Source organism: Anser anser (genome assembly GCF_964211835.1).
Source record: "Anser anser genome assembly, chromosome: 1".
Classification (NCBI taxonomy): domain Eukaryota; kingdom Metazoa; phylum Chordata; class Aves; order Anseriformes; family Anatidae; genus Anser; species Anser anser.
In genome coordinates, this window is record NC_139720.1 from 10,121,913 (window position 1) to 10,146,437 (window position 24,525).

At 36.3% G+C, this 24,525-nt stretch overlaps 2 protein-coding genes across 14 annotated transcripts in view; one reads left to right on the forward strand and one right to left on the reverse strand.

Moving 5' to 3' along the window:
• LOC310883163 (uncharacterized protein) overlaps positions 1-24,525 on the reverse strand; it is a 447,119-nt gene that overhangs the window by 234,362 nt on the left and 188,232 nt on the right. The window lies entirely within an intron of this gene.
• The window catches only part of PCLO (piccolo presynaptic cytomatrix protein), a 373,598-nt gene that overhangs the window by 203,583 nt on the left and 145,490 nt on the right, over positions 1-24,525 (forward strand). For all 13 annotated transcript variants that reach the window (XR_014573333.1, XR_014573334.1, XM_083802969.1 and 10 more), the window contains exons 7-8: positions 10,128-12,339; positions 17,138-17,286. Coding sequence is in view for 11 of the 13 variants with exons in the window: in XM_083802969.1 (XP_083659095.1) it covers positions 10,128-12,339; positions 17,138-17,286 (2,361 nt within the window). In the remaining 2 variants the exon portion in view is untranslated. The remainder of the gene's footprint in view (positions 1-10,127; positions 12,340-17,137; positions 17,287-24,525) is intronic.

The following is a 24,525-nucleotide window of genomic DNA, read 5'->3' on the forward strand; positions in this document are numbered from 1 at the left end:
CTGATATTAAAACAGTAGAAAGAAAATTCATTAAAGGTTACTGCTTTCTTCCTCCCTAACCCTACACAGTGTGATTAAATATCACATTGATTACAAGGCTGTCATCTGATTGAATTTATCCAGGAATGAAACACTTGCTCTTCTGAAAATGAATCTAAATTTCAGAGTTAGTCATATAAACCACACTTAACAAGTGTAAAAATTACACTCATTTATACATAATAAATAAATAAATACATAAAGGTTATTATTATTATTTTTTTAATTCTTAAAATCAGGACTTTCTCCCAGTTTTATTCACAGTTGTGCTGATCAAGAGTGAGGTGAGTGACCTGAGTGACTTCTTCAGTGAAGACTTGATGCTGATGTCCAGTCTGGTTTTAAATATTATTATAATAATGTTATTATGAAATATTTGACACCTCTTTCCCACCTCCATGGGTTGAATTTGGTTTAGTATCAACAGACTGCAGACAACATATGGAAGAAATATATGGGGGAAAAAAAGTAAACTTTAAAAAAAAAAAAAAGCTACATACCTGTTAGAGATCTGTGTTTTTTTTTTTTTTTTTTGGTTTTAGTTTGGAAAAAATCATAGTATAAATGTAAACAGATAACATAGTGGAAACTGTTCTTCCATGAGAAGATGTTCTGTTTTGTAGTAATTTAGCAAGTTTCTGTATAAATTTGTTCCAGTATTAATGCTACCTGTGAAAGGCTGGCTTTTTGGAGGTTTTGGGTGGGGTGGAGGAGGAGTTAATTTGGTTTTGTTTAACTTGTATCACTTGGTAATGGATTTATATAAAACTGGAAATGCCATTCTCATATGAAAACAAGAATAGGGGTATATTTTTTGTGTGGTCTGGCTAGTACACTTTGTAGAAAAAAAATGTAATGGAAAATCTGGACATACTGTGAGTGGTTTTCACACTTCATAAGTTTAGCCATCTGTGACAGATGATCTATTCTGTGTGTTTGTTGTCAGGTTCACTTACATTCCTTTAAAAAGGAAGAGGATTGGGTTGGCTGGAAGCTTCTAGAGAGAGAGAGATTGCTCCTACCCTGGGACCAACAGAGCATATTTCAGGGGGAGTTCTCCTGTTTCAGAGCAAGAGGGTTGGAGAGACAGGGGGGAAAATATGTTGCAGGCAGAAGTTCAGGGAGATACTGAGAAACTGCAGAGAAGTGACAGGAATGGGTTTACAACCTGAGCTGTTGGAGAAATCAACTTGTCCAGCTGAGGCGGAGGGGATTATGCAGAACTTGCTGCAGATCAGAAAGCCGTTGAGTTGTTGGAATGGAATGAAGCCTGGAAGCAAGGCATCAACAGGCAAGGCGAGTTTCATAAACCTTTTGTTTCCATTCTGCCTTGCCTAATTCTGTTTTAAACTGTTACATGTAAGTATTCATATGAAATCTAGCTCTGAGTTTAAAAGCCCTTTTTCTCCTTGTTTTGCATGTCCTCTATAGAGAGATCTCCGCAGTTTCACAATGAGGCTCTGGTTGAACTTAGGGTCATGTCATGCCATCTAACACAGGTATAGAAAGATAATCACCATTAGTCTTCTTAGGCTCCCTATCTAATCAGTTGTTTAGAATTAGGCAATGTGAACACGTGTTTCAGAGTAAGGTCTTTGTCTTATTTTAAAGAATCTTTACGTTTTGATATAACATAGGCTTATTTCTGTACCAGTTGTACTGAGCTGGCTCTTCAACTATATAGTTGTCTAATTAATAGCACGTAATTCTGGGTATTTTGACAGCTGTGCCACCACCATGAAGAACTGTTGATTCTTAAGAATCTGAAAAGCCTTATACAGCTATACATGGTACAAAAGCAGAGTCGGAAGTGTGTTTTTCTATGGTTTCTAATGTGTTGCATTGGTAAACATTAAGGCACTTTTGGAAAAAGGAGGAAGGAAATTTGATGCAAGTTGTTCTGCAGGTACACAGCAGTGTGAATGAAGTCATGGCTGAGCTGGAAACACAAAGAGAAGTAGCTGTGATGCATATAGAAAGACCTACGTTATGCAGTCAGACACTTGGTGTGTTTGTCTAATCTGTGCTTTACAGCAGGATTTACATGCCCATTGTTCCCCAGTGTGAGCCACCTTTTAGAGAAACTGGTTAATCAGGGTTCTGCTCACTCTGCCACCTTTCATTTTAGACCAGGGAAACAAACCATCAGGAGTGCAGAAGAGAATAAACACTGCCTGAACAATCAAAATGAACTGAGCCCAGAACCTCTGACTGCTGAGGAGAGGTGTCATTTCTGAAGAATCACAGAGGTGGTAAGATTCCTGTGTGGTGAAAATGATTAAAACTCTGCTGCAAAACAGCTCCTGCATGAAAAGCCAAAAGCAGGAATTCAAACTGCAGCAGCTGCTAGGAGTGGGACTGACCTCTTCTGTCTTGAGACACTCACAGATGACATCCATGTTATGTGAGGCTGTTTCGACAGTAAGTAAGAGAAATAGGTGCGATTCTTGAGTGAGCTGAAGAAAAATTGTGCTTTCTTTCAATTCAGTAGCTCAGATTAGCTCCGCACATTATGTCTGCATTTGGGCAGATGAATCCATGCTCTTGCAAATAAACAAGGCTGTGGAGCAGCATGTGGAGTCTTGTCAGCCACCAGTCTTTGGAGGAAGTCCGTAGCAGAGAATAGGCAGAAAAAGCCAAGATTTCCTCACACCTTTTTTTTGTTTGTTTGTTTTTTCCTATAAAACAAGATTAATACTTCATTTCTTTTGGAGAGGGGATGCTTTTTCTGAATCACAGCTGAAAGTTTGCTACGTAGTCTCATATCAGTTGAAAACAGATGGTGTTAATTCAGCATATGCATATCCTACTGATAAGTATAAACTGTTCTGAATTTTTCTCACCAGTATTTTCTGGCCAGGATTCTCAGACTGCAAAGGAAGAGAATTAAAAGTATGTTCTCATTGACTGGGAAAAGACTCTTCATAATCCAGTAAAATTTTCCATAGATGAGATCTGAGCTTCAAACAAAATTCATGATTCTGACTGAAGGGAATGACATATAATGATGTGATGGTTACATGATGAGAAACAGTGTATTATTAATTACTATGAGTGAATGAGCTCATGTTAAGAATGTTGAATAGCATACAAAAAGATTTATTGCAAGGACTTCATCATTCCAAGTTGAAGAGGATAAGTGGTGCCTTTTTCTACTGCCACAAACAGCTTCATGATCAACTAACTAATCCTGAAATTAGCAATTAATGCTCTGGTACAATATCCTTTAATATAACAGACTTGAATTACCAGTGACAGAATCACATAGCCTCTGTATCAGAACGTGTTACTGAGGTACAGTTCTGTGTCATTAGTTAATCTGAAAACAGGGTGTGCCGGAGACACAGCACATCATGTGCAGACAACGTTTGTATCTTAGTCAAGCACAGGCATCAAATAATCCGTTTGCTTCACAGACCTGGTAACTTTCCACAGGTTAGGCTGGGAAGTTCTGAATATCTACAGTTCTGTCCTCCTTACATAAAATGCCTGTCATTGAAACAATAGGGGAAAAGAAAGAAGTGATGATTGATTAAGAAACATTAATTGTGTTATGGTGTAGTATACTATGTTATTATGTGTGTGTGTATATGTAATACATAACCACCCTAAGTCTACAGCCTTCTTGATCTTATTAAACACCTACCTCATAGCAAAATTATAGTTTTGCCACTAATGTTTCTCCAGATGGTGAATCTTTTTCTTCTCTGACTTGCTGTTATGCAGTGCAGAGAGTTCCTTTTACCTTATCCTCTTTTGTCATGTATTTTTTAATCTTTTGGGTCATTGAAGCAGAGTATTTTTCAGAAACCTCCTCTTCAGGAATTTTCATGAGTAATGAGAAGGATATCATCCAGATAAATCCATTCTTTTGGATCCTATCAGACTGTCTTCTGAAAAATCACAAATTTACAAAAGGGAAAACACTAATTCACAGTCGAAAGTATTTACTTGGAATTCTTTGTCAAATTCAGGCCTCAGTTCTGAATTGTCTATTGTACTATACCATTTAGAGTACTAACTAATGGTGATAGTAAAAACACAGTATTGGAGCAGTGGGCAAAGAGTAGTTTCTTTTGGTTAAGTCCCTTGGTAGTTTTAATATGCTGATACATATATATATATATATATAAATAAAATACTTAAGGATATTCAACATATCTTGGTACAAACCACCTAAGGATAAGCATTTATTAGGCACCAGTAATATCTCCTACATAGCAGCTATGTATGTCCTGCAATATTTTCAAGAATTTTATAGCAATGTGTGGAATCTTTGTCATTCAGAGCAGAAATTCTTCCCATGGTCTTTTCAGTTTTGAGGACAGGATCTCTTCCTTCTTTCTCCTCTTCCTTTCTTTCTTCCCCTTCATCTTCCCCTATTTTTCCCTTTTTTTCCTTTCTTAGAGACTGAGTAGTGGGAAAAATTATTTATCCCATTTGGTACAGTAATTTGGATGCATAAGCATTGCTCAACTCTGAGCATTTGACTCTGTTAGCTTGACAGATGTCCATTCTCTGGATCAATCTTACAGGAACTTTTTCCCTGTTGTAAAGTAACTGAGATATATTTAACGTATGTGGAATTACATGTCATTAGACAGTAAATCTCTCACATCAGCTTGTATTCCAGACTACTTTGCAAAGACGAGTAATATAATTAAAAAGATGAATAGCAGAGAAAAAGGGAAATGAAAAATAAAAAATTGCTTTCAGGTGAGTTTTGAAGATGCTCTTACTGACTCAGCCAGAAATGTTTCCCTTTTGTAGAAGGCTTAAGCTATAGGAGAAAAATACTATAGACTATTGAATGTCTGTATAGTATTGTCCGTCTTCCAAGGGGTAAAGAGACTGCTGTGTCTTCAGTGAGCAGAAAAAGCAGACACTGTAGTTATCATTTGCAGATACAAGCTGAGGCAATGAAAACATAACCTTGTGAATAGTGTGTATGTTGCTGTCTAAAATCAGTTGAATGCACACACATGGAGTATTGGTATAGTTACAACATCTAGAGTCAAAGTTTCAAAACATTGGATTTCATTCTTCTCACAAACTGTTTTTTTCAAAGATGTATCTCTGCTGATTTAAATTGCTATACCTCATTTTTTGCCAGTGTAATTGAGGATGGAATTGCCCCATTGCCCTTATAAGAAAAATGTTCATTCCTGTTCCAAATGAACCACAAATAGACTAGTCTGTGGAAAACAGTCATCTTCCCTGTAAATGACTGAGAACAACTAATATGCATACTCACATAAAGTAGATGAAACAGAGGTTTAGATGGCTTTGAAAATCAATGTGTACAGGCCACATCTGTCTGTAGTTTGTATATTAAATTTTCATTGAACTTCTCCTTTTTCCCCCAAGATCAAAAGAAGCATATGGCTTTTTATGTGTTTAACTAGGAAAGAAGTTGATATCTCATGTCACGTCAGCTGTTAGGAAGTGCACTGTGCTTTTCCCCTTGCATTTGAAGTGAAAATGGCAATTTCGAACAATTTCACAGAGAAAATGAAAGGAGCAAGAGGATGAAAAATACAGAAGTGCTTATTTGAAGACTGACTCTGACACAAATGAAAGGAAAAAAACTCTGAGAAATGTCTATTGTTTTGGAGTAGACTATTTCTGAAAATTTTATACTGGTTTTAACAGCAGAGAAATATATCTCTACAGAGGCTCCAAAGGAGTGAAGAGGAGTGGGGAAAAAAAAAAAAAAAGGAGAGAAAATCAGACTGACTGGTATCTCTGTGCTGCTGTGTAGTGATTTAAAAACTAGTTTTCTGCTTCACTGCTCAGTCCCCAGAGCAAAATACTTGCAGAAAAGAAAAAGACAAGAGTTACATTAAAGAAAAGCTTTGTCATTTTACTCATGAAGCAGGGTATTTCCCTCCCATGCACAAGGCCAAATTCAGCTCATCAAACACCTCTCCAACTCCATTGCCAGCAATGGCACATGAGGCAAAATAGTGCAGGCTGGTTGGTAGGTTATAACTGATGGTTAGAATTTGTTCAGAGCTTATATATCCACTGTCAATACTGATCATGAGACTTTTATGTAATAAAAAGTGTATTTACACTTTTTAATACATTTTCCTTATGGCACAATTCCTCTGCTTCCTTCTGCCTCTTGGCTTCAGAGGTGGGTACCCACACTATGTGGCTCTTCGTGCAATAAAATGTACCTTATGTCAGGCAGTGGAGAGAAGGTTCTCAGTATTCTTGCTCCATTACCAAAGGTCAGTGAAGCTGGTTCCCTCTAGCCATTGGTTACCATATAATATTTATAGGTCCAGAAGGGTCCACAAAATCTTTAAGGAGAAAATATTTGCTACAAAACATTGTCCAATATCACCATCTGCATCCTACAAAAAAAAAAAAAAAAAAAAAAAAAGATGCAGTCAAGGATTCCATACTGAAAATGAAGTAGTGTATCAATAGTATCCTATCTTAATGCATCCTTTGGAATCAGGTTTCATTTACAAGCAATTTTAAAGATGCTAATAAATTATAACAAGGTCCTTAATGAATGATAACTGATTTTAACAGATCCTTTGAAGTAAACTGAGTGTTTAAAACAACGAATTACCAAAAATTCTAACCATTCTTACTGATATATTGCTGAAGATGAATAGCACATACCATAACAAAGAATAACCCATACCAACCTTTTACGAGTGTAACTGCTTCATTGCATTTTTTACTGAGTGTTATGGATTTTTGACAGGGTTGCCATTGGGGATTTTTTTGATACATGAAAATTCTCAGATGTGAGGGTTATGCTCAGACAGTTACAGCACAGGCTTCTCCTTCCACCCCATTGGTACCTGTTGGTTACCCTTGGTATCCTACATCAGTCCCCACCTAAAGTCACCTCTTTTCAGAATGGATGAATGATTTGTCTTTCTCTGTTGCTTGATAACTTTCCTAGATACAAATGATGCATTCCCTGTAATTTTATTTACCGCATTTTAAAACATAGGCATGCATCTTTCCATCTCCTATCTTTATTATCAAAACCTTGTTAACCTTACACATTGGTGGGAGTGGGGAAAGGTTGTTTTTTCCTCAGTTCTTTAATTTATAACGTTGGAGATAACATATCTGTACATTTATCTCAAACACAACCTTTGGAGTTATTTTAGGAAGTTCAGCTTTGCCTCAGAATGAGATATGATTACCATTATATCCATCCTGAAGTGAAGTCCCAGAGTAGCTTGAAATTCTTTCTATATATAAGGTTCAGCAATAAAGTAATACTTTTATAAGGTTGTCATGGTGAAACAAGCAGAATAAATTATTTCTAGTTCTTGATATTTAAAGCCAGCAGGTAGAGTTGTCATTTGCTAAACACATAAAAAAAAAACAAGAAAAAATTAGTGAAGATGATAGTAGATGACTAGAAGCAAATAGCTTAGAATGAGAAAGATGGAAAATGTGACAAAATATGGTAGAAAACACCATGACTTCTTCAGTCAAAGTACTCACTTAAGGTCACCTGTCTGACATCCAACATAACCTTTAACCATAACTGTAAGCCCTAAAAATACCCGTCTGTATTTGATGATTTTTTGATTTGTCTCTGCAATAGTTTCATGAAGGTTTCTTCTCTGTTTCCTTTCAATAGGCTTAAAAAGAGCTTATATTATAAAGGTAACACAGGGAGAGAGCTGACAGCACAATTATTCCTTTCTACTTCCAGTTTTGTTTGTTTGTTTGTTTTTATAAAGACATTAGAATTTGATGAAAATCAGCCCTAGTTTGTCTATTTTCCTTGATTGATTGTTAACAAATTCAAAGGAAACACAAAAAACTAAATTTAAATACTACTCTGTATTTATCTGCCAAAATACTAAAGTTGAATTTCCCTTAACTACTAATACAGTTCACAGGTAGCATGCTAATGTAACTGATGATGAGAATATCCAAGAATAAAGACTCACATTTTATCATAGTACTAAAATCATATATATTTTTTTCTATTTCTAGTGTAAATAGCAACTAAAGATAATTAAGTCTGGTCTTCTGCCTCCTCATCAGCTGAGAACTAGAAGTTATAAATGCTTTTTCAAAAGCAAGTGGTATATCTTCCTATAGTGTCTATCAGTCTGATATGTTGACAAAGATATTTATATGTAGACAGATATTAAAATGAGATATTTTTTTTAATAAAATACATTATTAGCTGTCATGGGAATTATTCATCAGCAACATAGCTAGCATCTGAAAATAATAATTCTGTAAAGCATTAGAGACCTTTTAATGAGTGTGTTATTAATAGCTGTTCCCCAATACTGGTGACCATCTGTGACTGCTTCACCGTCTGTGATTGCTATATAAATTTGGGAGGGGGAAATAACAGTGGTATTGAACTGAATTTGTAATATAAATTAATAGCCAGCTAGACCTACTGTAGTTGATTAATTTGTCTTTGATTATAACTAAACACTAAGCTAGAGAAAATTAGTTTCTTTGATTTATTGGCAAAACATGAGTTTGGGAAGTGGCCACAAGAAGTTGAAAACAAAATTAAATTACATTTATTGAAATCTGAAAAATGCAGAAGTTGATGGAATTGAAATGAAGAAGATGAAAAGAGCTGACATGGCACTTGAAAAGGTAGTGGATATTTCTTTAAAGATCCATGACAAACGTTGATTATTGTGATTTGCTAAGATTAGCCAGCAGGGGAGCAGCAAAAGATGTTTGTCAACTTGTTCTAAAAACTTTTACGATTTCTTGACAACATATTAGAATAAACTAGGTAAACAGTGTTTTTTATTGCTAATTAAAATTAATCTTGTTGACTTCTTATCTGAAGTAGCATTTATTTCAGAAGAAATTTCATTTTTAATTAATAACAGTTAATGCTTGCTAAAGTGCTGTGCTTGCCTGCGGAGGCAGAAGAGACGAGTTAGTTAATATCCTTTTTAATTCCCTTATTAAACTGTGCTAAAGTGTTTCCATAATTTTCTATCAACAAATCTGCATTCTGTACTGATTGATGTGGTTATTCTTGGGTACCTGTATAGACCAATCCTTTATTCTTCACTAACGTAAAAATCCATAACAAGCTACTGGGGAGTTATGGTACAATTTCAAAATTATTAAAGTTCCACTTCTTAGTGTATCTACATTGAGTAGGAGCCTAAATTTACTTCAAAACTAAAATAAATCATTCAAAAGCACTAGTAATTTTGAGTGCAATGCAGATTGCATCTAACCCATTATGGTGCCTGCTTTCCTAGTTGAAGAGAGTAGGCATCTCCAAAAAAATGGTTCAGCAGCCTAAGGTAGATGCTTCTCTTAGGACAGAGTGAATCGCCCTCGTACCATTAACTGTGGAGAAGTCTGGACATTTGGCCTGAGTGGATTCCTTTATTTTGATATTGTTTAAGTTTTAAAGTGTAGCAGCAGTAGTGAGACAAAGATGGCAAGGTGGACCAAGGGGACTACCTCTTGTATGAAGTGTGGTGGCACAAGAAAATCCTGCTTTGGTGTCTGGATTCTAGTACAAGCTATAACTGCCCAGTATGCACTCGATGTCTTGTTGTCTGGCTAAGAGGCTTCTATTATATCGTATGATTATACCTATATATATATATATATATATACACATATATATAAATTTGTATTCATGTGCATTTATAATTATACATATATATTCTTTCCATTAAATGTTATATAGAAGGAAGGTGCATAGGTCTATATATTACTACCCTCAAACATATACACACACTGTGTGTGTTTAAGTAAAAGTACATGGAGATTAAAACAAATAAATTACCATCTGAATTAATTTTTAAGAATATAAAGTAGATTTTTCATTCTCAGGTTAAACAAAGCCCTAGTGAGTATCTACTTTATTTTGCAATAGATTTCTCATCTTCCTGACCTTTAGCAGACTACTAACATTTTTTTTCATGCTGTTTGCTGCTGCTTATTCACAGATACCACAAGCTTCCCTCTCAGTTACAGAAAGTATGTGATTAAGACAGAAATCCATACAATGAAAAAATTTAAAACTCCTTGTGATCTATTGGCAATCAAGCCTCCAGAACAGTGATTCAGTATTGTTTCTTCTATTGCAGACAAAAGGTTCTTCAAGCATCACTCCATCTGGCACTCAGAAGAAGGTGAAGAGGACTCTGCCCAACCCACCTCCAGAGGAAGCAACAGCAGGAACTCAGTCGCCATATACTTCTGTGGGATCCGTTTCACGCAGAAGGATTTGCAGGACCACCACTATGGCCAGAGCCAAAATTCTTCAGGATATAGACAGGGAATTGGATCTGGTGGAACGGGAATCAGCCAAGCTTAGGAAAAAGCAAGCAGAGCTAGATGAGGAGGAAAAAGAAATAGATGCCAAACTGAGATACTTGGAAATGGGCATTAATAGGAGGAAAGAGGCCTTATTAAAAGAAAGAGAAAAGAGAGAGCGTGCCTATCTCCAAGGAGTAGCAGAAGAACGGGATTATATGTCAGACAGTGAAGTTAATAATACCAGGTCAACAAGAATAGAAACTCAACACGGCTTGGAAAGACCACGTACTGCACCCCAAACAGAATTTAATCAGTTTATTCCACCACAAACCCAGCCAGAAACACAGTTTGCCCCTGCTACAAGTCCATATGCTCAATATCAATATTCATCTCCTGCCCTGCCTACACAAGCACCAACTCAGTTCACACAGCAATCACATTACCAACAACAGCAGCCTTTGTATCACCAGCAGGTTTCACCCTATCAGACCCAAACAGCTTTCCAAACAGGAGCTACTATGTCCTTTACTCCGCAGGCTCAACCTCCACCAACTCAACAGCCGTCATACCAGCTCCCATCACAGATGATGGTGATACAGCCAAAGCCGAGACAAACTCCATTATATTTGGAGCCTAAGATAACAACGAACTATGATGTGATTCGCAATCAGCCTCTCATGATAGCACCAGTTTCAACTGACAATAGTTATGCAGTTTCCCAACTAGGTAGTAAATACACTACCTTGGACTTAAGGTTAGGATTAGACGAGAGAAACAGCATGGCAAGCAGCCCTATATCAAGCATATCTGCAGATTCATTCTATGCAGATATAGACCACCACCATACACCCCGAAATTATGTGCTGATTGATGACATAGGAGAACTTACTAAGGGAACAGGAACACTGGGTTCCAGTTTTAGCCTCCATGAGAAAGATCTTACCAAAACAGATAGACTACTTCGCACAGCTGAGGCCAGGAGAGCACAAGAAGTATCAGACTTCCTAGCACCACTGCAGACTTCTTCTAGGTTACATTCCTATGTTAAAGCTGATGAAGACCCAATGGAGGACCCTTATGAGCTCAAACTTCTGAAACATCAGATAAAGCAAGAGTTCCGTAGAGGTGCAGAAAGTCTTGATCACTTGGCTGGCCTGTCACAGTATTACCATGCGGAGGGCAGCTACAGGCATTTTCCCAAATCTGAGAAATACAGCATAGGTAGGCTTACCCTTGAGAAACAGGCTGCTAAGCAGCTTCCAGCAGCCCTCCTCTACCAAAAGCAGTCAAAACACAAGAAAGCTTTGATAGACCCCAAACTAACAAAGTTTTCACCCATCCAAGAAAGCAGAGACCTTGAGCCTGACTATTCAACCTACATGACTTCATCAAGCACTTCATCACTTGGGGGAATTACTACTAGGGCAAGGCTTCTTCAGGATGATATCACTTTTGGCCTTAGAAAAAACATCACTGACCAACAGAAGTACATGGGGCCACCACTGACTTCATCCATTGGAGCAGGCCTTGGGACTGCACTAGGTCCAACAATGAGATCCACATTACAAGATGAAGCAGACAAGTCTTATAGCAGTGGTAGTAGATCTAGGCCCTCATCTAGACCCTCCTCAGTTTATGGGCTTGATTTGTCATTGAAAAGGGATTCTTCCAGTTCTTCTTTAAGACTGAAAGCCCAAGAAGCTGAACCCCTAGATGTTTCGTTTAGCCATGCAGCACCTTCTGGAAGAACTAAACCCACCAGTCTACCTATTAGCCAAAGCAGGGGAAGGATCCCAATAGTAGCGCAGAACTCAGAGGAAGAGAGCCCACTAAGTCCCGTTGGCCAGCCAATGGGAATGGCAAGAGCAGCAGCTGGACCCTTGCCACCAATATCTGCAGATACCAGGGACCAGTTTGGATCGAGCCATTCATTACCTGAGGTCCAGCAACATATGAGGGAGGAGTCACGGACTCGAGGCTATGATCGAGATATAGCCTTCATCATGGATGACTTCCAGCATGCCATGTCAGACAGTGAAGGTAAATTAGGCCTCAGACTGGTATCTTACTATCACAACGCAAACCCTCATTTCTATGCATGTGTCTAATTTTTGTTATACCGCAAAGACTTGTTCTTACTTTTCCTTGGTGCATCTTCTGTGTATCTACATTTCTGGGGTTTGATTTGTTTTGTTTTACTTGATTTTTTTTTATTTTACCCTAACTGCAGTTTCTGGATGGTGTTAAGCTACTCAAGCATGCTCACTGTATTGTTGATTTGCATTCCTTTTGGTTTGCTTGTGCATTTTCTTTTTCTTTTGTTGATACCTACTTTTCTAATGACGGTGTGTAGAATATTCTGTGTACAGTTCATACCCTACCATCAGTCTTTATGTGGAGCCCTTTCCAGTGACAGTGGATCATTGAACTTACCTGCAATAGTTTTTGTTGGGATTTGGAAATAATCTTCCAAATCCTCTAAAAATATCTAGTAATTTTAATTGCATGAAATTTCATTATAGAATTCAAGAACTGATAGTTCCATCTCCTGATGCACCACTTTAAATCTACATATATATAGAAATAGTATGTTCATTAAGTACATATTGTATGTTTGAACCATATAGAACTTAACGTGGTAGCAGAATAGCATTCTACATATGGTTTGTTGACAGCATCCTGTTATGTGGAGTTCTGTGCATTCAGACTTGTGATGATGTAAGATAATTTGTCATATGGATGGTGCAAGACAATCACATCCTTCAATAAACTTCCATAAAGTATTTTATTTCTATTGATTGAGTATGCAGCATAGCTGTTTTTATATGCACCACATACAATATGTCTGCCAAATAAGCACAAGAGTTTTTCTCGCTTAGGTAGGTTCATGAAAGGAACCTTTCTGATGTATAACAAATGGTGCAATTAAAAATGTTTCTTCTAAATAAGTACAGCAGAATGTTAAAACTGATGTTAAGTACTGAATAATTGCAGATTATGTATCACTTTTGTTTGAATTAGTTCAGACTTAATATATTCTAAATTGTTTAAAAATCATAAAGACAATTTGAAAGAAAATGAAATTAATGTTTAAAATTGTATGCACTCCCTTAACTTTTTCTTATGTGTATTTACTGCACAATAAAAGAGACTTTGCATGCGCTATATTGTCTGTAAATGGCAATGATCGTCTCAAAAGACATATTTGCATGATTATGAAGTAGTACAGTTTATTTTTTAGGTTTATATTAACCTCAGTGTTCCTTTGTATGTTATTGCCTTTTTATAAAAGCTGAATCTTTCATAAGGGTTAGAAAATGAAATCTGTTTGCTGTCCTGATGCTACAATATATTGCAATGTTTTGTTCTGTTTCTTTTCATATTTCTTAGATACTAACCTCCTCACGAAGTCTGTGTTTTAGAGGAGGTTCAAGAGTGTCACCATTTTTGATTTTCATCACAAATTTAAGTATTCTCACTATTCTTAAATTCTTAACACACGCACACAGACATATAATTAAACCAGAAGTCACTTGAAAGAACACCCCCCCCCCCCCCCCCCAAGTTGCAACTTAATTATTATCTTGTCTCGACTCAGCTTGTGACTATTATAGAGTAATTGAAGGGTAACATTGTGCAAGACACAGGACTTTCCCCATGAAAAATAAGGATAACCAAACTGGACTGCAAAAAGATGATCTGGTACTATTCCACCTCATATAAGCAGGTCATAGGGAATTGTATTTCTGCACTACAGTGCATTACGTCTCTGTTATATATTTGTACAAGCCATGCATTTTACATATTAGGTTAGATCTGGTTTGGTTTTAACTTAGTTTCTGATTAGTTTGACTCTTTCAGAAGCATTCTATCTCAATTCAAATGTTCCTTATTAGACTGACAGGTCTCTGAATACCAGGCTTCCCCTTTCTGCAATATATTTTTTTCTAATTTTTCTCAAGTGTTTTTTTTTTTCCTTCTGAGAGGACTTCTGGCTGGACCATTTTATGTATAGTTTTAGTAAATAAAAGCACTTCAAGCACGTTGAATTGAAAATAATTCATGTAATTGGGTATAAGATACAAAATATCCCTGAAAAGTGATTACAGTTTTTCAAAAAGTTATGGTCTTCTTTTCTCAGGACTGTACTTCTCCCTCTAGTGCCCTGACAGTGGACAGCTACTCTTGCCATTTGTATTCAACTTTTTAACACAGATTTCTTTTGTTTTTATTGCTTAATTTTATGAAAGTAAATAGTCCCTGCTGGTCAGCTCAGTATATATAAATTGTACCTTTTCTCACCTCAAGGATTTTTTTCTTCTTTTAAATACTCATTTGTTGAATCTATCATAGAGCTTAGTAACTTAAAATTCAGGTATGAAAGCATCAAGAAAATTGAATCTGCACACTGATTTTTCACCATGCACACAGCAGTTGAAAATATAAAACAATATCTTTAGTGATAGTCTCTGCTGATGACATGAAATTACTGTGAAAGCTCAGGTTTGCACTCTGCCAATAACAGTAGTATCTGTTGTGCATCTATAACTATATTAACTCTCATGATCACTACAGCACAGCTGACCCTTGGTAAATTTTCATCCATGGGATACCGAGTGATTTCATCTGTGAGTGATTTAGATCAGGGATTTTTCTGATCAGGATTCTTGGAATCCACAACCTGGCATCCAATCTCTCCTTTTTTAATTATTTAATTAACAGTATGGAACCTTATTGACTCCAGCAAAAGTTTTTACAGGTGGAGCAATCTGACTCTAAGACCATTAGTGATTCATCTTAGCCAAATCAAGCCAAAAACAGTAGAGTGGTTTAGTAGAGGACTTCTTAGTGTTAGGTCAGAGGTCGGATTGCGTGATCTTGGAGCTCTCTTCCAACTTAGATGATTCTGTGATTCTGTACATACGAGTGTGGTGTGTATGTTTATATACACATACTTTTTGAAATTTCCTATAAAATATGCACATTCATCATAGTTTGGGGGGGGGGGGGGGGGAGTAGGCTGCTCTGTACTGCAGCATGGAAATTCTGAGTATGTGCTGGCTTTTTAAGGAAGAAGTCCAGCAACAGTTATTTCAGGTGAGATGGCAGGAGGAAAAAAAAATCTTTCTTTTTTCTGTTCAGCTGATGACACTGGTTGTGATAGTCAACATTAGTATATGGGATCAGGAAACTTCGTTAGGTTCTTACTATAAGCCTCAGTTCTCACAAGATGAGTTATGAACCAGACCGGTACATGCAGGCATTAGCCAACTGGCACAAATGTGTAAAGCATAAAGGATCTGTGTATTAGGTTGTAGTGTTTTATTGAGAGCAATTAATCAGTAACTGATCACTAGCCATACAAGTATTAACCTTTACTTATGTTTCTTTACTTCTTATGTGCTAATCTGAACAATATTTTCAAACCATTTTGTAATAGATCAAATTATGCATGGTTAAGAAGGAAAAGACTGCATAACATCAGAGCCAAGATTAAGATCTGTCCAAAGACCTGCTATAATATCAGATGGTTGTTTTTACCACATAGAGGACATACAGAATATTATTACTTTCTAAAATCATGCATATATACTTTTTCTGTTTTGGAATTTAAAGAAATAGTCAAGAAAAAACACAACTTTGTTTTTCCATTAAACATTTTTTCCAATCATTTATTAAACCAATTTAATTACGTTTAACAAAAAAAATAGTTAAGACTATGCACACTACCATTTTGCATTTTAAGTTCTCTGTCGTGTCGTGGAACAATTGCACTCATTCTTGTTACTATAGCAATAGCTGACCTTATTTTAGGTTTGCAATTTCTGATATTTTTGCTGAAACAAATACCATCTTTCTTCTAATTTTCCAGTTTATCTTCCTTATTAAAACATAATCTAATAAAAAATTTATAACTAGCTGCAAATCTTTGGTTTACATTGATGGGCAATATAGATGAAAATCTGTATGTTACGTAGTAGAAATGTTATTAAGTGCATAGAAGCTGATTCTAACGAAATCTACTAGTGTGAAAGCTACTTCAGTTGTCCTGATAGTCAGTAGGCATTAATCTATGTATTTGCAAAACTGATTTAAATAAAACAGTGTTATTTAATCCCCAGTGAGTATCTAATACAACAGATTTTATACCAGTTTACTGTTGCAAATATAAGAACATTAGTCTTAGTAAGTTATTTCATGAAGAACATTCTCGATAACTTTCCGAGCAGAAAGTCCATACTGCAAAACTGGGGGATGGAATTCAAAGTGAGAACACCTGCAATATTTCTGCTTAGAATTACGAAAAATATAGATAGCTTTTAGTTCATATCTTCTTCATAAAGCAGGCTCAGTTTTCATGTAAGTAGTTTTATATGATCTCCAAAATATTTTGAATAATATTTAGTTGCAAAGTTTGGGAATTGGTGGAAGTCGGGACTTGAGTGTTTATTATTATTATTGTTATTGTTTTATTTTTAGCCTACTGCAGAGTAACTATTTTCACTATTTTTTTAATCAAACATTTTAGAATTGTGTGAAGTCTGCAGTGTATTTCTGAGCTGCTGGAAAGACGGAAATGGCTATAGCACTCAGCAGTGTGTTTCTTCCGATATTTAATATCCATAGATATAACCTAAACAGAATCTTCTCACTCTGTTTTATCACTTACAGCTAAATTATGCCTTAGTTCAGTGTCTCAAATCTCACCTGTAACTTTGCTTTAGCTGCATGGCCAATTAATTGATAACCACTATGCATGTTTGCTATGCACAATGCACATTATTGCCCTTTGCCCAGCACTGGATCAGAGCATTTGACCTGTCCTTGGTTTTCAAAGCCTATCATCTGCGTCGTGAAGAAACAGATTGGTTTGACAAGCCCAGGGAATCTCGTTTGGAGAATGGACATGGCCTGGACAGAAGGCTGCCAGAGAAGTTGTCCCACTCTCGACCACCAAGTCAACACCAAGATCAAATTAGCTGCCAAGTAAGCCATTCCTTTAGTTTTATAATTGTTTGAAAAAATAACTATCATGCTGTCCAATAGTGTAGAGAGTATGGGATTAATTAAATTCCAGCAGCATTCAGCTGAAGTGCTGTTGAACCTGTATTTGCCATCAATACTGGATGATGGCATTAGAAGAGAATTGTTCTGCATTTCAGTATTAATTTTTCAGGTTGTTTTTTAATTTCTGAAACATATCTGGAAGGAGTTAATCTACTAACCAAAACCATATATATATTAGGTTTTCCTATTAAGAAAAACCACAGTTGTTTCGATTTTAGCTTACCAGCTTTATCTGATCCAATTTCAAGCCTTTTACAGTAGTCTGAGGAAAAGATTTATTTTATTTTATTTTATTTTTAATCCTGTTGACATTGGCTCACACTAGTAGCTGGTCAGTGTAATTCCAAGAGCCTGTAATCAAGTACTGAATATATAAACAAGACTTCATCAGTCTAATAATTAAAATGTCTCATTTATCATGGTGAGAAAGAAAAATACCATAAGTTTTTTCCAAACGTGCTGATTTGAAATCTAGTTCATCTTAGTATACCATCACATATCCTCTTTGTATAAATGAAGTTTACGTATCTCATGTGTTATCTTTAAGTTATTCACTTGGTTATTTAAGCTATCATTTTTACTGATTGACTGTAATGATACTCTTTTCCATAAGGTGCAATGCAGGGAAGCTGTCTTGCATGGCCCCTTGATGCTACTTAATAGCTTAATGTGCTATGTTAATTCCTCAAATAACATCCAACCAGGACTATCCTACTCTCATGCAGCCTTAGAAACTTTTTTGGATAATGAACATTTTCACTGACATTTGACAATAGAACATAGGTTTTATGAATTAAGCATTCAAATATGTTACAATACAAGGTGTTATTTAATTTTTTTCTCTCCTTTGCCTATCTCTAATTTAGCATATTCATAGATTTATACAGGATAGGTTATACCGAGCCTAGCCATTTCTTGTTGAGAAAGAGGGCTTTACAAGATACAGTCTTACAGGAATCTATTAAAATAGATCTCACCACAAACCAGCTTTATTTCAGGATAAAGGATGAAAGAAAAAAATAAATGCCAGAGCACTTGCATCCTCTTGAGAAATATGCTGATTATGTTATCATTCTGAACATACAAAATTGTATTTGATCACTTCAGCATCATGGCATAAAGTTTAAAATTTGCTTTGAAAATCAGGTTTGTCCAAGAACGTGGTTACTGTTATCCTGATATGGAGGTGGTCAGTAAGATGTATTTAACTTTTAGAAATCCAGTGCTTTTACCCTTGGGAAAAGTTCCAAGGTGTTACTAATCACAAAGGTCTGATCTTTGTGGCTTTTTTGTTTGTTTGTTTTGTTTTGTTTTGTCATTTAAATAGCACTACAATAGGATTGTTTGAAAGACTTTGATCAAAATTTTTGGGCAGGAAAGTTAAGGCAGCTGAGAGTTCTTGTGTTCTTGGATTATTTCAAGAAGGAATATACATATAAATATTCTTCCTGAAGCTACTGCAGTATCCCCATGTTTATGTGAAAATAGAGATACTGCATTTAAAATCTTGCCAAGGGCATTTTTTAAGGTTTTGGTAATTGGAAATTTGATTGTGCACGTTTTGAATAGTTCTGTGGGGTGCCTTTACTAGTGTAATTTCTGTGAACAAAAATATAAAGCTGCTGCAAAAGAAAAGTGATGTGGAAGAAAAGGTTTTTCAACAATTCCCTCTTTATCTATTTCAGTCCAGGTTAGCTATGGTCATTCACCTACTGATACAAGATAATTTCAGTGTGTCTGCAGAAGTGAGAAATGCCAGCTCTCATGAACTCAGCATCACGTACATTGTCAAAATGTTGGTCAGAAATCTTGCACATTGAAAATCTCCTTTGAGCATTTGATACAATAACAAAGAAAACTGATTTTCAGACACATCTAGCTATGAAATTACTTTAAGACAAGATAAAGTGTCAGAGACATTTTAAAATGTTTCAATCATTAGCTTCACAATGAATTCTGAAAATAGAACACTTAGCAATAGAAGCAAGTAAATCACTATTAATGTATTTATTTTTTAGCATTCATCTTATGATTTAAAGCTGTCATGAAAAATAAACATTTTTCAAGGCAGTGAGTTCATTGAGAAAAAGTAAACACTCTGCAAAGGCTTTTTTAGTCCTGTCTCTTTTGTGACTAAAAAAAACAACAAACCACCAACAACAAACAACAACAACAACAAAAAACATCACCACCACCACCAAAAACTGAATATTATCCCGAGCTTTCTGTCTACTGTATCCACAGAGTTGTAGTGTCCAGGCACAATGTACACTGGAGCCCAAAATGGCAAATCATTCTTCATCCTGTCCATGTGAACATGTCCAACTTCAGTCAGAGCTTTCCTTGCTGCAAAAGCTTTCCTGAATTAGTTAGGACTAATAGTAACACTGATTAAGCCATTGCAACTCTTTTAAATCCCATATTGAGCACAAACCAACTGTAGAAGGAAGTATTTTCATGAGTAGCACTAATCTTCTTGTCACATCAGTCAAAGTTTCCAAATATACTTATCCACTGTAAATTTGTCGTATTTTCTTTTTATAAATGTTTTATTGACCACTATCATATTTGTACTCCAGAAGATTCTGTTTCACACATGTGAAACATCAGTTTCCTTACTAGATGAAATGAGAATTGCTCAATTATGTCCCACAGAGCTTGTGTAATTAAAGGTAATAAATAAAGCACAACCCTATGCTTTTTATACAAGAATGCACAGAGTGACAACCCTGAACTTCATGGTTTCCATGGATTTCTTATAACTTAGGGATTAAGTTCATATATACCGTATTAGTAATATTAAAATATTTGTTTCTATAGCAACTTCTGTGGTTCCACATAGTGTTCCTAAATCACATTAAATTGCAGAGTAGTTTAGTATCTTGATAGCTCTATAGTAATTCTGAACTGAGGAGGGTAAGCAGAGCTTAGACCTAATCAATACGTAATCTATTGCAGATTTCTTATTGACCCATGTTAACCTCATCAGTTTACTTGGTGACTGCCAGTTGATCAGATGCTTCTTTTAATCTTCAGAGATTGTCTCTTTTAATGACGATTTTCTGTGAAAAATTATTATTTTACCCTGAAATAATTTGACTATTTCAAAGAGACTGTGAAAGAACAGTAGGAAGAGGTGCCAGGGGAGTAAGAGATCGTGCCAAGGAGATGAACAGTGAGAGTACATCAACAGGTGATGTAAACTTCTTGATCGGTGGAATAAATACAGAACTTCCAGTGATCGTAGATGGTCTTTTAAGCTCTAACTGATTGATAAAATCACAAACTCATCATAAGTATATTGTCATCAGTTCCGTTTGGCAACAGTTTTCTAATCACACACACACAAAAATAAAAATAAAGAAAGCTAGGGCTCTAGAGATTCAGTATTTTTAAATGTCAATTCCCTATTTCTAAAGCCATTCTGAAAAGTATATGCTTATCTCTGTTCATGGGACTGTACAATTTCCTTAAAGTAACATTTAAAACATGTATTTTTAGGGGGATTCAATAATATTCTATTTAAATATGATGAAATATTCAGTTTTAAAATGATGAAAAAATGGGTTGTAAGGTAATAGGGTTAAAATGATAAAGTACTGTTTATGAAAGAGATCCATAAGGCTACCTGCAAACTTTGGTTGTGATAGTTTTCCAACTCTCAAAGAGATTCCATTAAATTTCTGTAAAACTGCTTTCTCTATTTAAGGCTTTTTGTATATATATATATATATATTCGCTAGAAACACAATGAGAAATATGAAATTTCTAAATTTAGTGTAATTGTTAGAATATCTAATATAATGAGTGAATTGTTGCCCCCTCACTGCAAGTCAAGATGGAATTTAGCAGGCTGTTAGTTGTTTTTCTGTTACCCAACACTATAATTCTCACTGCATGAGAGAGTGATTTCTAGATCAAAAGTTCAGTATTGACCTCTGTGAAGAAACAAACACCACTCACTTTGCGTTTCATTCATGGTCAGGAGCATTGTGTTGTTAAAATAATCCTAAATACTTCTTTTGCAAGTTATCTCCATCAGCGATCTATATGTAGAGAGAAATTACCACCATTAGGATTTCTAGCGAACTTGGTGTTCTTGCTCTACACAGAGGAAATGCAGCAGCTCAGAGGAGCAGGATTACCTTAGCTGTGGCAGTTTCTGGTGCTGGCTGTCACAGGACTTGTGTGCTCATGCAAGTTTCTATGGTATCCAGAAATTAGGTTTGATACTCTTTAACCCCTAACCTTGGTCATCCACCATCCTCTTCCTGGACACACAATTCAGGTAGAATTTCCCTTGAATACTGTATTTCCTAAAGGACTACAGTCAGACATATCTGCTGAGGTTCACCTTATCGGGTTGTCTTAGATTTTGGTGGAAGGAGAAGTGTAGCACCGTTTAAAAACAGAGACTACAGTGGCTGTGTTGACCAGCTGAAAAGCCCAGTTAATACTTTGTAGCAGTTATTATGGAGTTTGCCTAGAATACTAAAATACATTTATTGCATTTTAGTTCTTCTACTTAAATAAAGCACTACAGAAATTTAGTGTTCTTAATTGCTCTCATTACCTCATAGAATTCGCTTCTGTGAGACTTCCATAGAATTTCTTTATCAGACAAAAAGCATAAAGACAACAAAAGGAAAATAAAGTCCACATTTAAAGTGTAATTTTCTGTAACACTGGTAGAAAAGCTCAGCACATTTATTTGCTATTCATTCCATTTTTGGAATGGCTTAAAGCTGACTGATAACATCAAACGTGACCAGAGCTTAAATTCCTGGAGGAGATGCTTTATACTCTAGTTTTCATTTAACTCACTGGGTTGCAACCCCCAAGGGCCTGCTGAGTAATGTGTTGAAAAATGTGACCTGAGTCCCATGTCAGCTCAGACAGCACATTAGGGGGGATGATAGACTGGAGAGTCGAAATGTGCCTGTGATCAGAAGAGGAGGGCATTGCCAGTGCTGAACAACAAGAGTCAGCGCTCAAATGTACTGAGCGCTCCCAGAGAGCTGAGGAAAGGATCTCTGTAGCAAGGACGTATGGCAGAAATCTGTGTTTTCTGTACCGAATAAACAAGGGGTCGAGTCACCTTCAGCCCTGTGACCTAGAATCTAGGCTTGGGAATTTACACATCCTCCATTCCTGCACCTTTACAGAAGGTCCTGCCCTTCTGCACCATAGCTCAGCTGTATGCTGAAGTGATTGTGTGTCTGCAGTGGGGTCGCTCTGTGTGTTCATGGAGATAACTGGGGGACTAATCAGCAAGAAGGACCCCCAGGCATACATTCTTGTGAATTAAGTCTTCTTCAGATAAAGTTAGAAAAAGGTGTGAACAATTGGAGGGACTAAATGACTTGTATTCTGAAGGGTCTTGTATATACTAGATTTCAGATAAATACGGTCATTAGTGGTTAAAGTAAAACCATCAAAACCAACATAACTTTTCTTCCTTGCATAATCTGTTTACAGCAACCCCTGTTTTTTCCTGTGTATTCTCCTGCCACTTTCAGACACAAATCATTCTGAAGGTAAATGCCTAATGTCATCTTCGATTTAAGTACTGATTCCCACAAACAATAAAAAATTATATACTACCCTGAATACTAATAAACTTTAATGCTTTTATTCATAACTTTATGAATCACTAAGATTTATACTTATCATAAAATTCTGGAAGTGAAAATAATGAGAAAGTAATAGACTAAAGTAGGAGACAGTCTATATTTTCTGATATATTTGTCAGTAAATCATATACAATATGCTGTTGAATATGCTTGGTTTATTATTTATTCAAAATGTTAATTTTGCTAAAGAAAGATAGGATAGAGGATTAAAATACATAAACAATTTGTAAATTGAAGTTTATGAGCTTCAGTGTTCCTCAGTTTAATTTGAATTGCATTCACCGAAAAGGATCCCAGCTACAGAACTGGTCTAATATGTTCATACTGTTTCTCTTGAACTTTATTACTTTGTATTAATTCTTATTTATTTAATTAAAATATTTTTTCACATTGTTTACAATTATATGTAAGTTACACATGACAAACACATTAATTTTACTGTTAAATTACACTTGCTGAATTTTAATAACGTCATTAAGAAAATATATTAATGTCCCTATCCACTTATAAGCATGGGCATCTCATGGCACTTTACACACTTCTGGTAATATTAGACCCTATATCCTGGCAAAATACCACGGTAAGTCATAAAGTCTGCCTGATCTCAATTCTGATTTATTCTGGAGCACCTGTCCACTACCAAATCCATGATCTCTTTTTCGTCTGTGATAAATTTTGGCCAATGCTACTGTCAGTGTACTGTGGGAGGATTTCAGCCTTCTAGATGCAATGCCATCCACTGGGTAAGAAACCGAATTATGACAAATGATGTATGAACTCCTGCTCACCGTGGGACTGAGCTAAGCCAGCCACTTGACTTCTCTGTTTCCCCTCCTGTCACTTACGTGTGCTATCCATTAACATCATAAATTCTCCAGGGCAGAGACTGAGTTTAAAGTGCTTAGTTCAGAAGGAGCTTAATCCCTTTAAATGCTACTTAAGTATAAATAATAGTAATAAACTCCTGACAGCAGGCTTCTAATACACTCAGACTTCTGCTGATTAACATCGGCCCATCAGCTCCTGAATTCCACCCCCAGTCCCATTGGCATTCAGCGGTGACAAGCCCCAGGCAGCCACACTCCCATTGCTTGGTCAGGGTACAATGCTCGGGCTTGGCATGAACGTGGCAGAGCTGATGTTTTCTGCTTTGTTTCTGAAAGACAAAGACTGCAGGCAAAGAGAGCATGCGGTGGGTGTGAGGTGTGTGAGTGTTGCGACAGTCTTTCTGCAAAGGTCTTTGGGTGTGGACATGCGGTGATCATATCTAACAAATGAGGTCGTACATGCTGCATGGCCTCTTCCATGCCCATAACGTAGGGCAGGTGGAGTCATCCCAGCTGGACCCCTGGCTTTTGAATGCATGTTGTAGATATACGTTGCTTTCAGCTTTGATATTTTGCAGTAGTAGCCCAAGTGAATGTTGCACATGATCATGTAAAAAGTAACCTTTCAAGTTTTAGGTCAGGTATTTCAAAAGGCTTTTAAGATCTGGTAATGAAGTACATTCACTGGGGGACAGTTG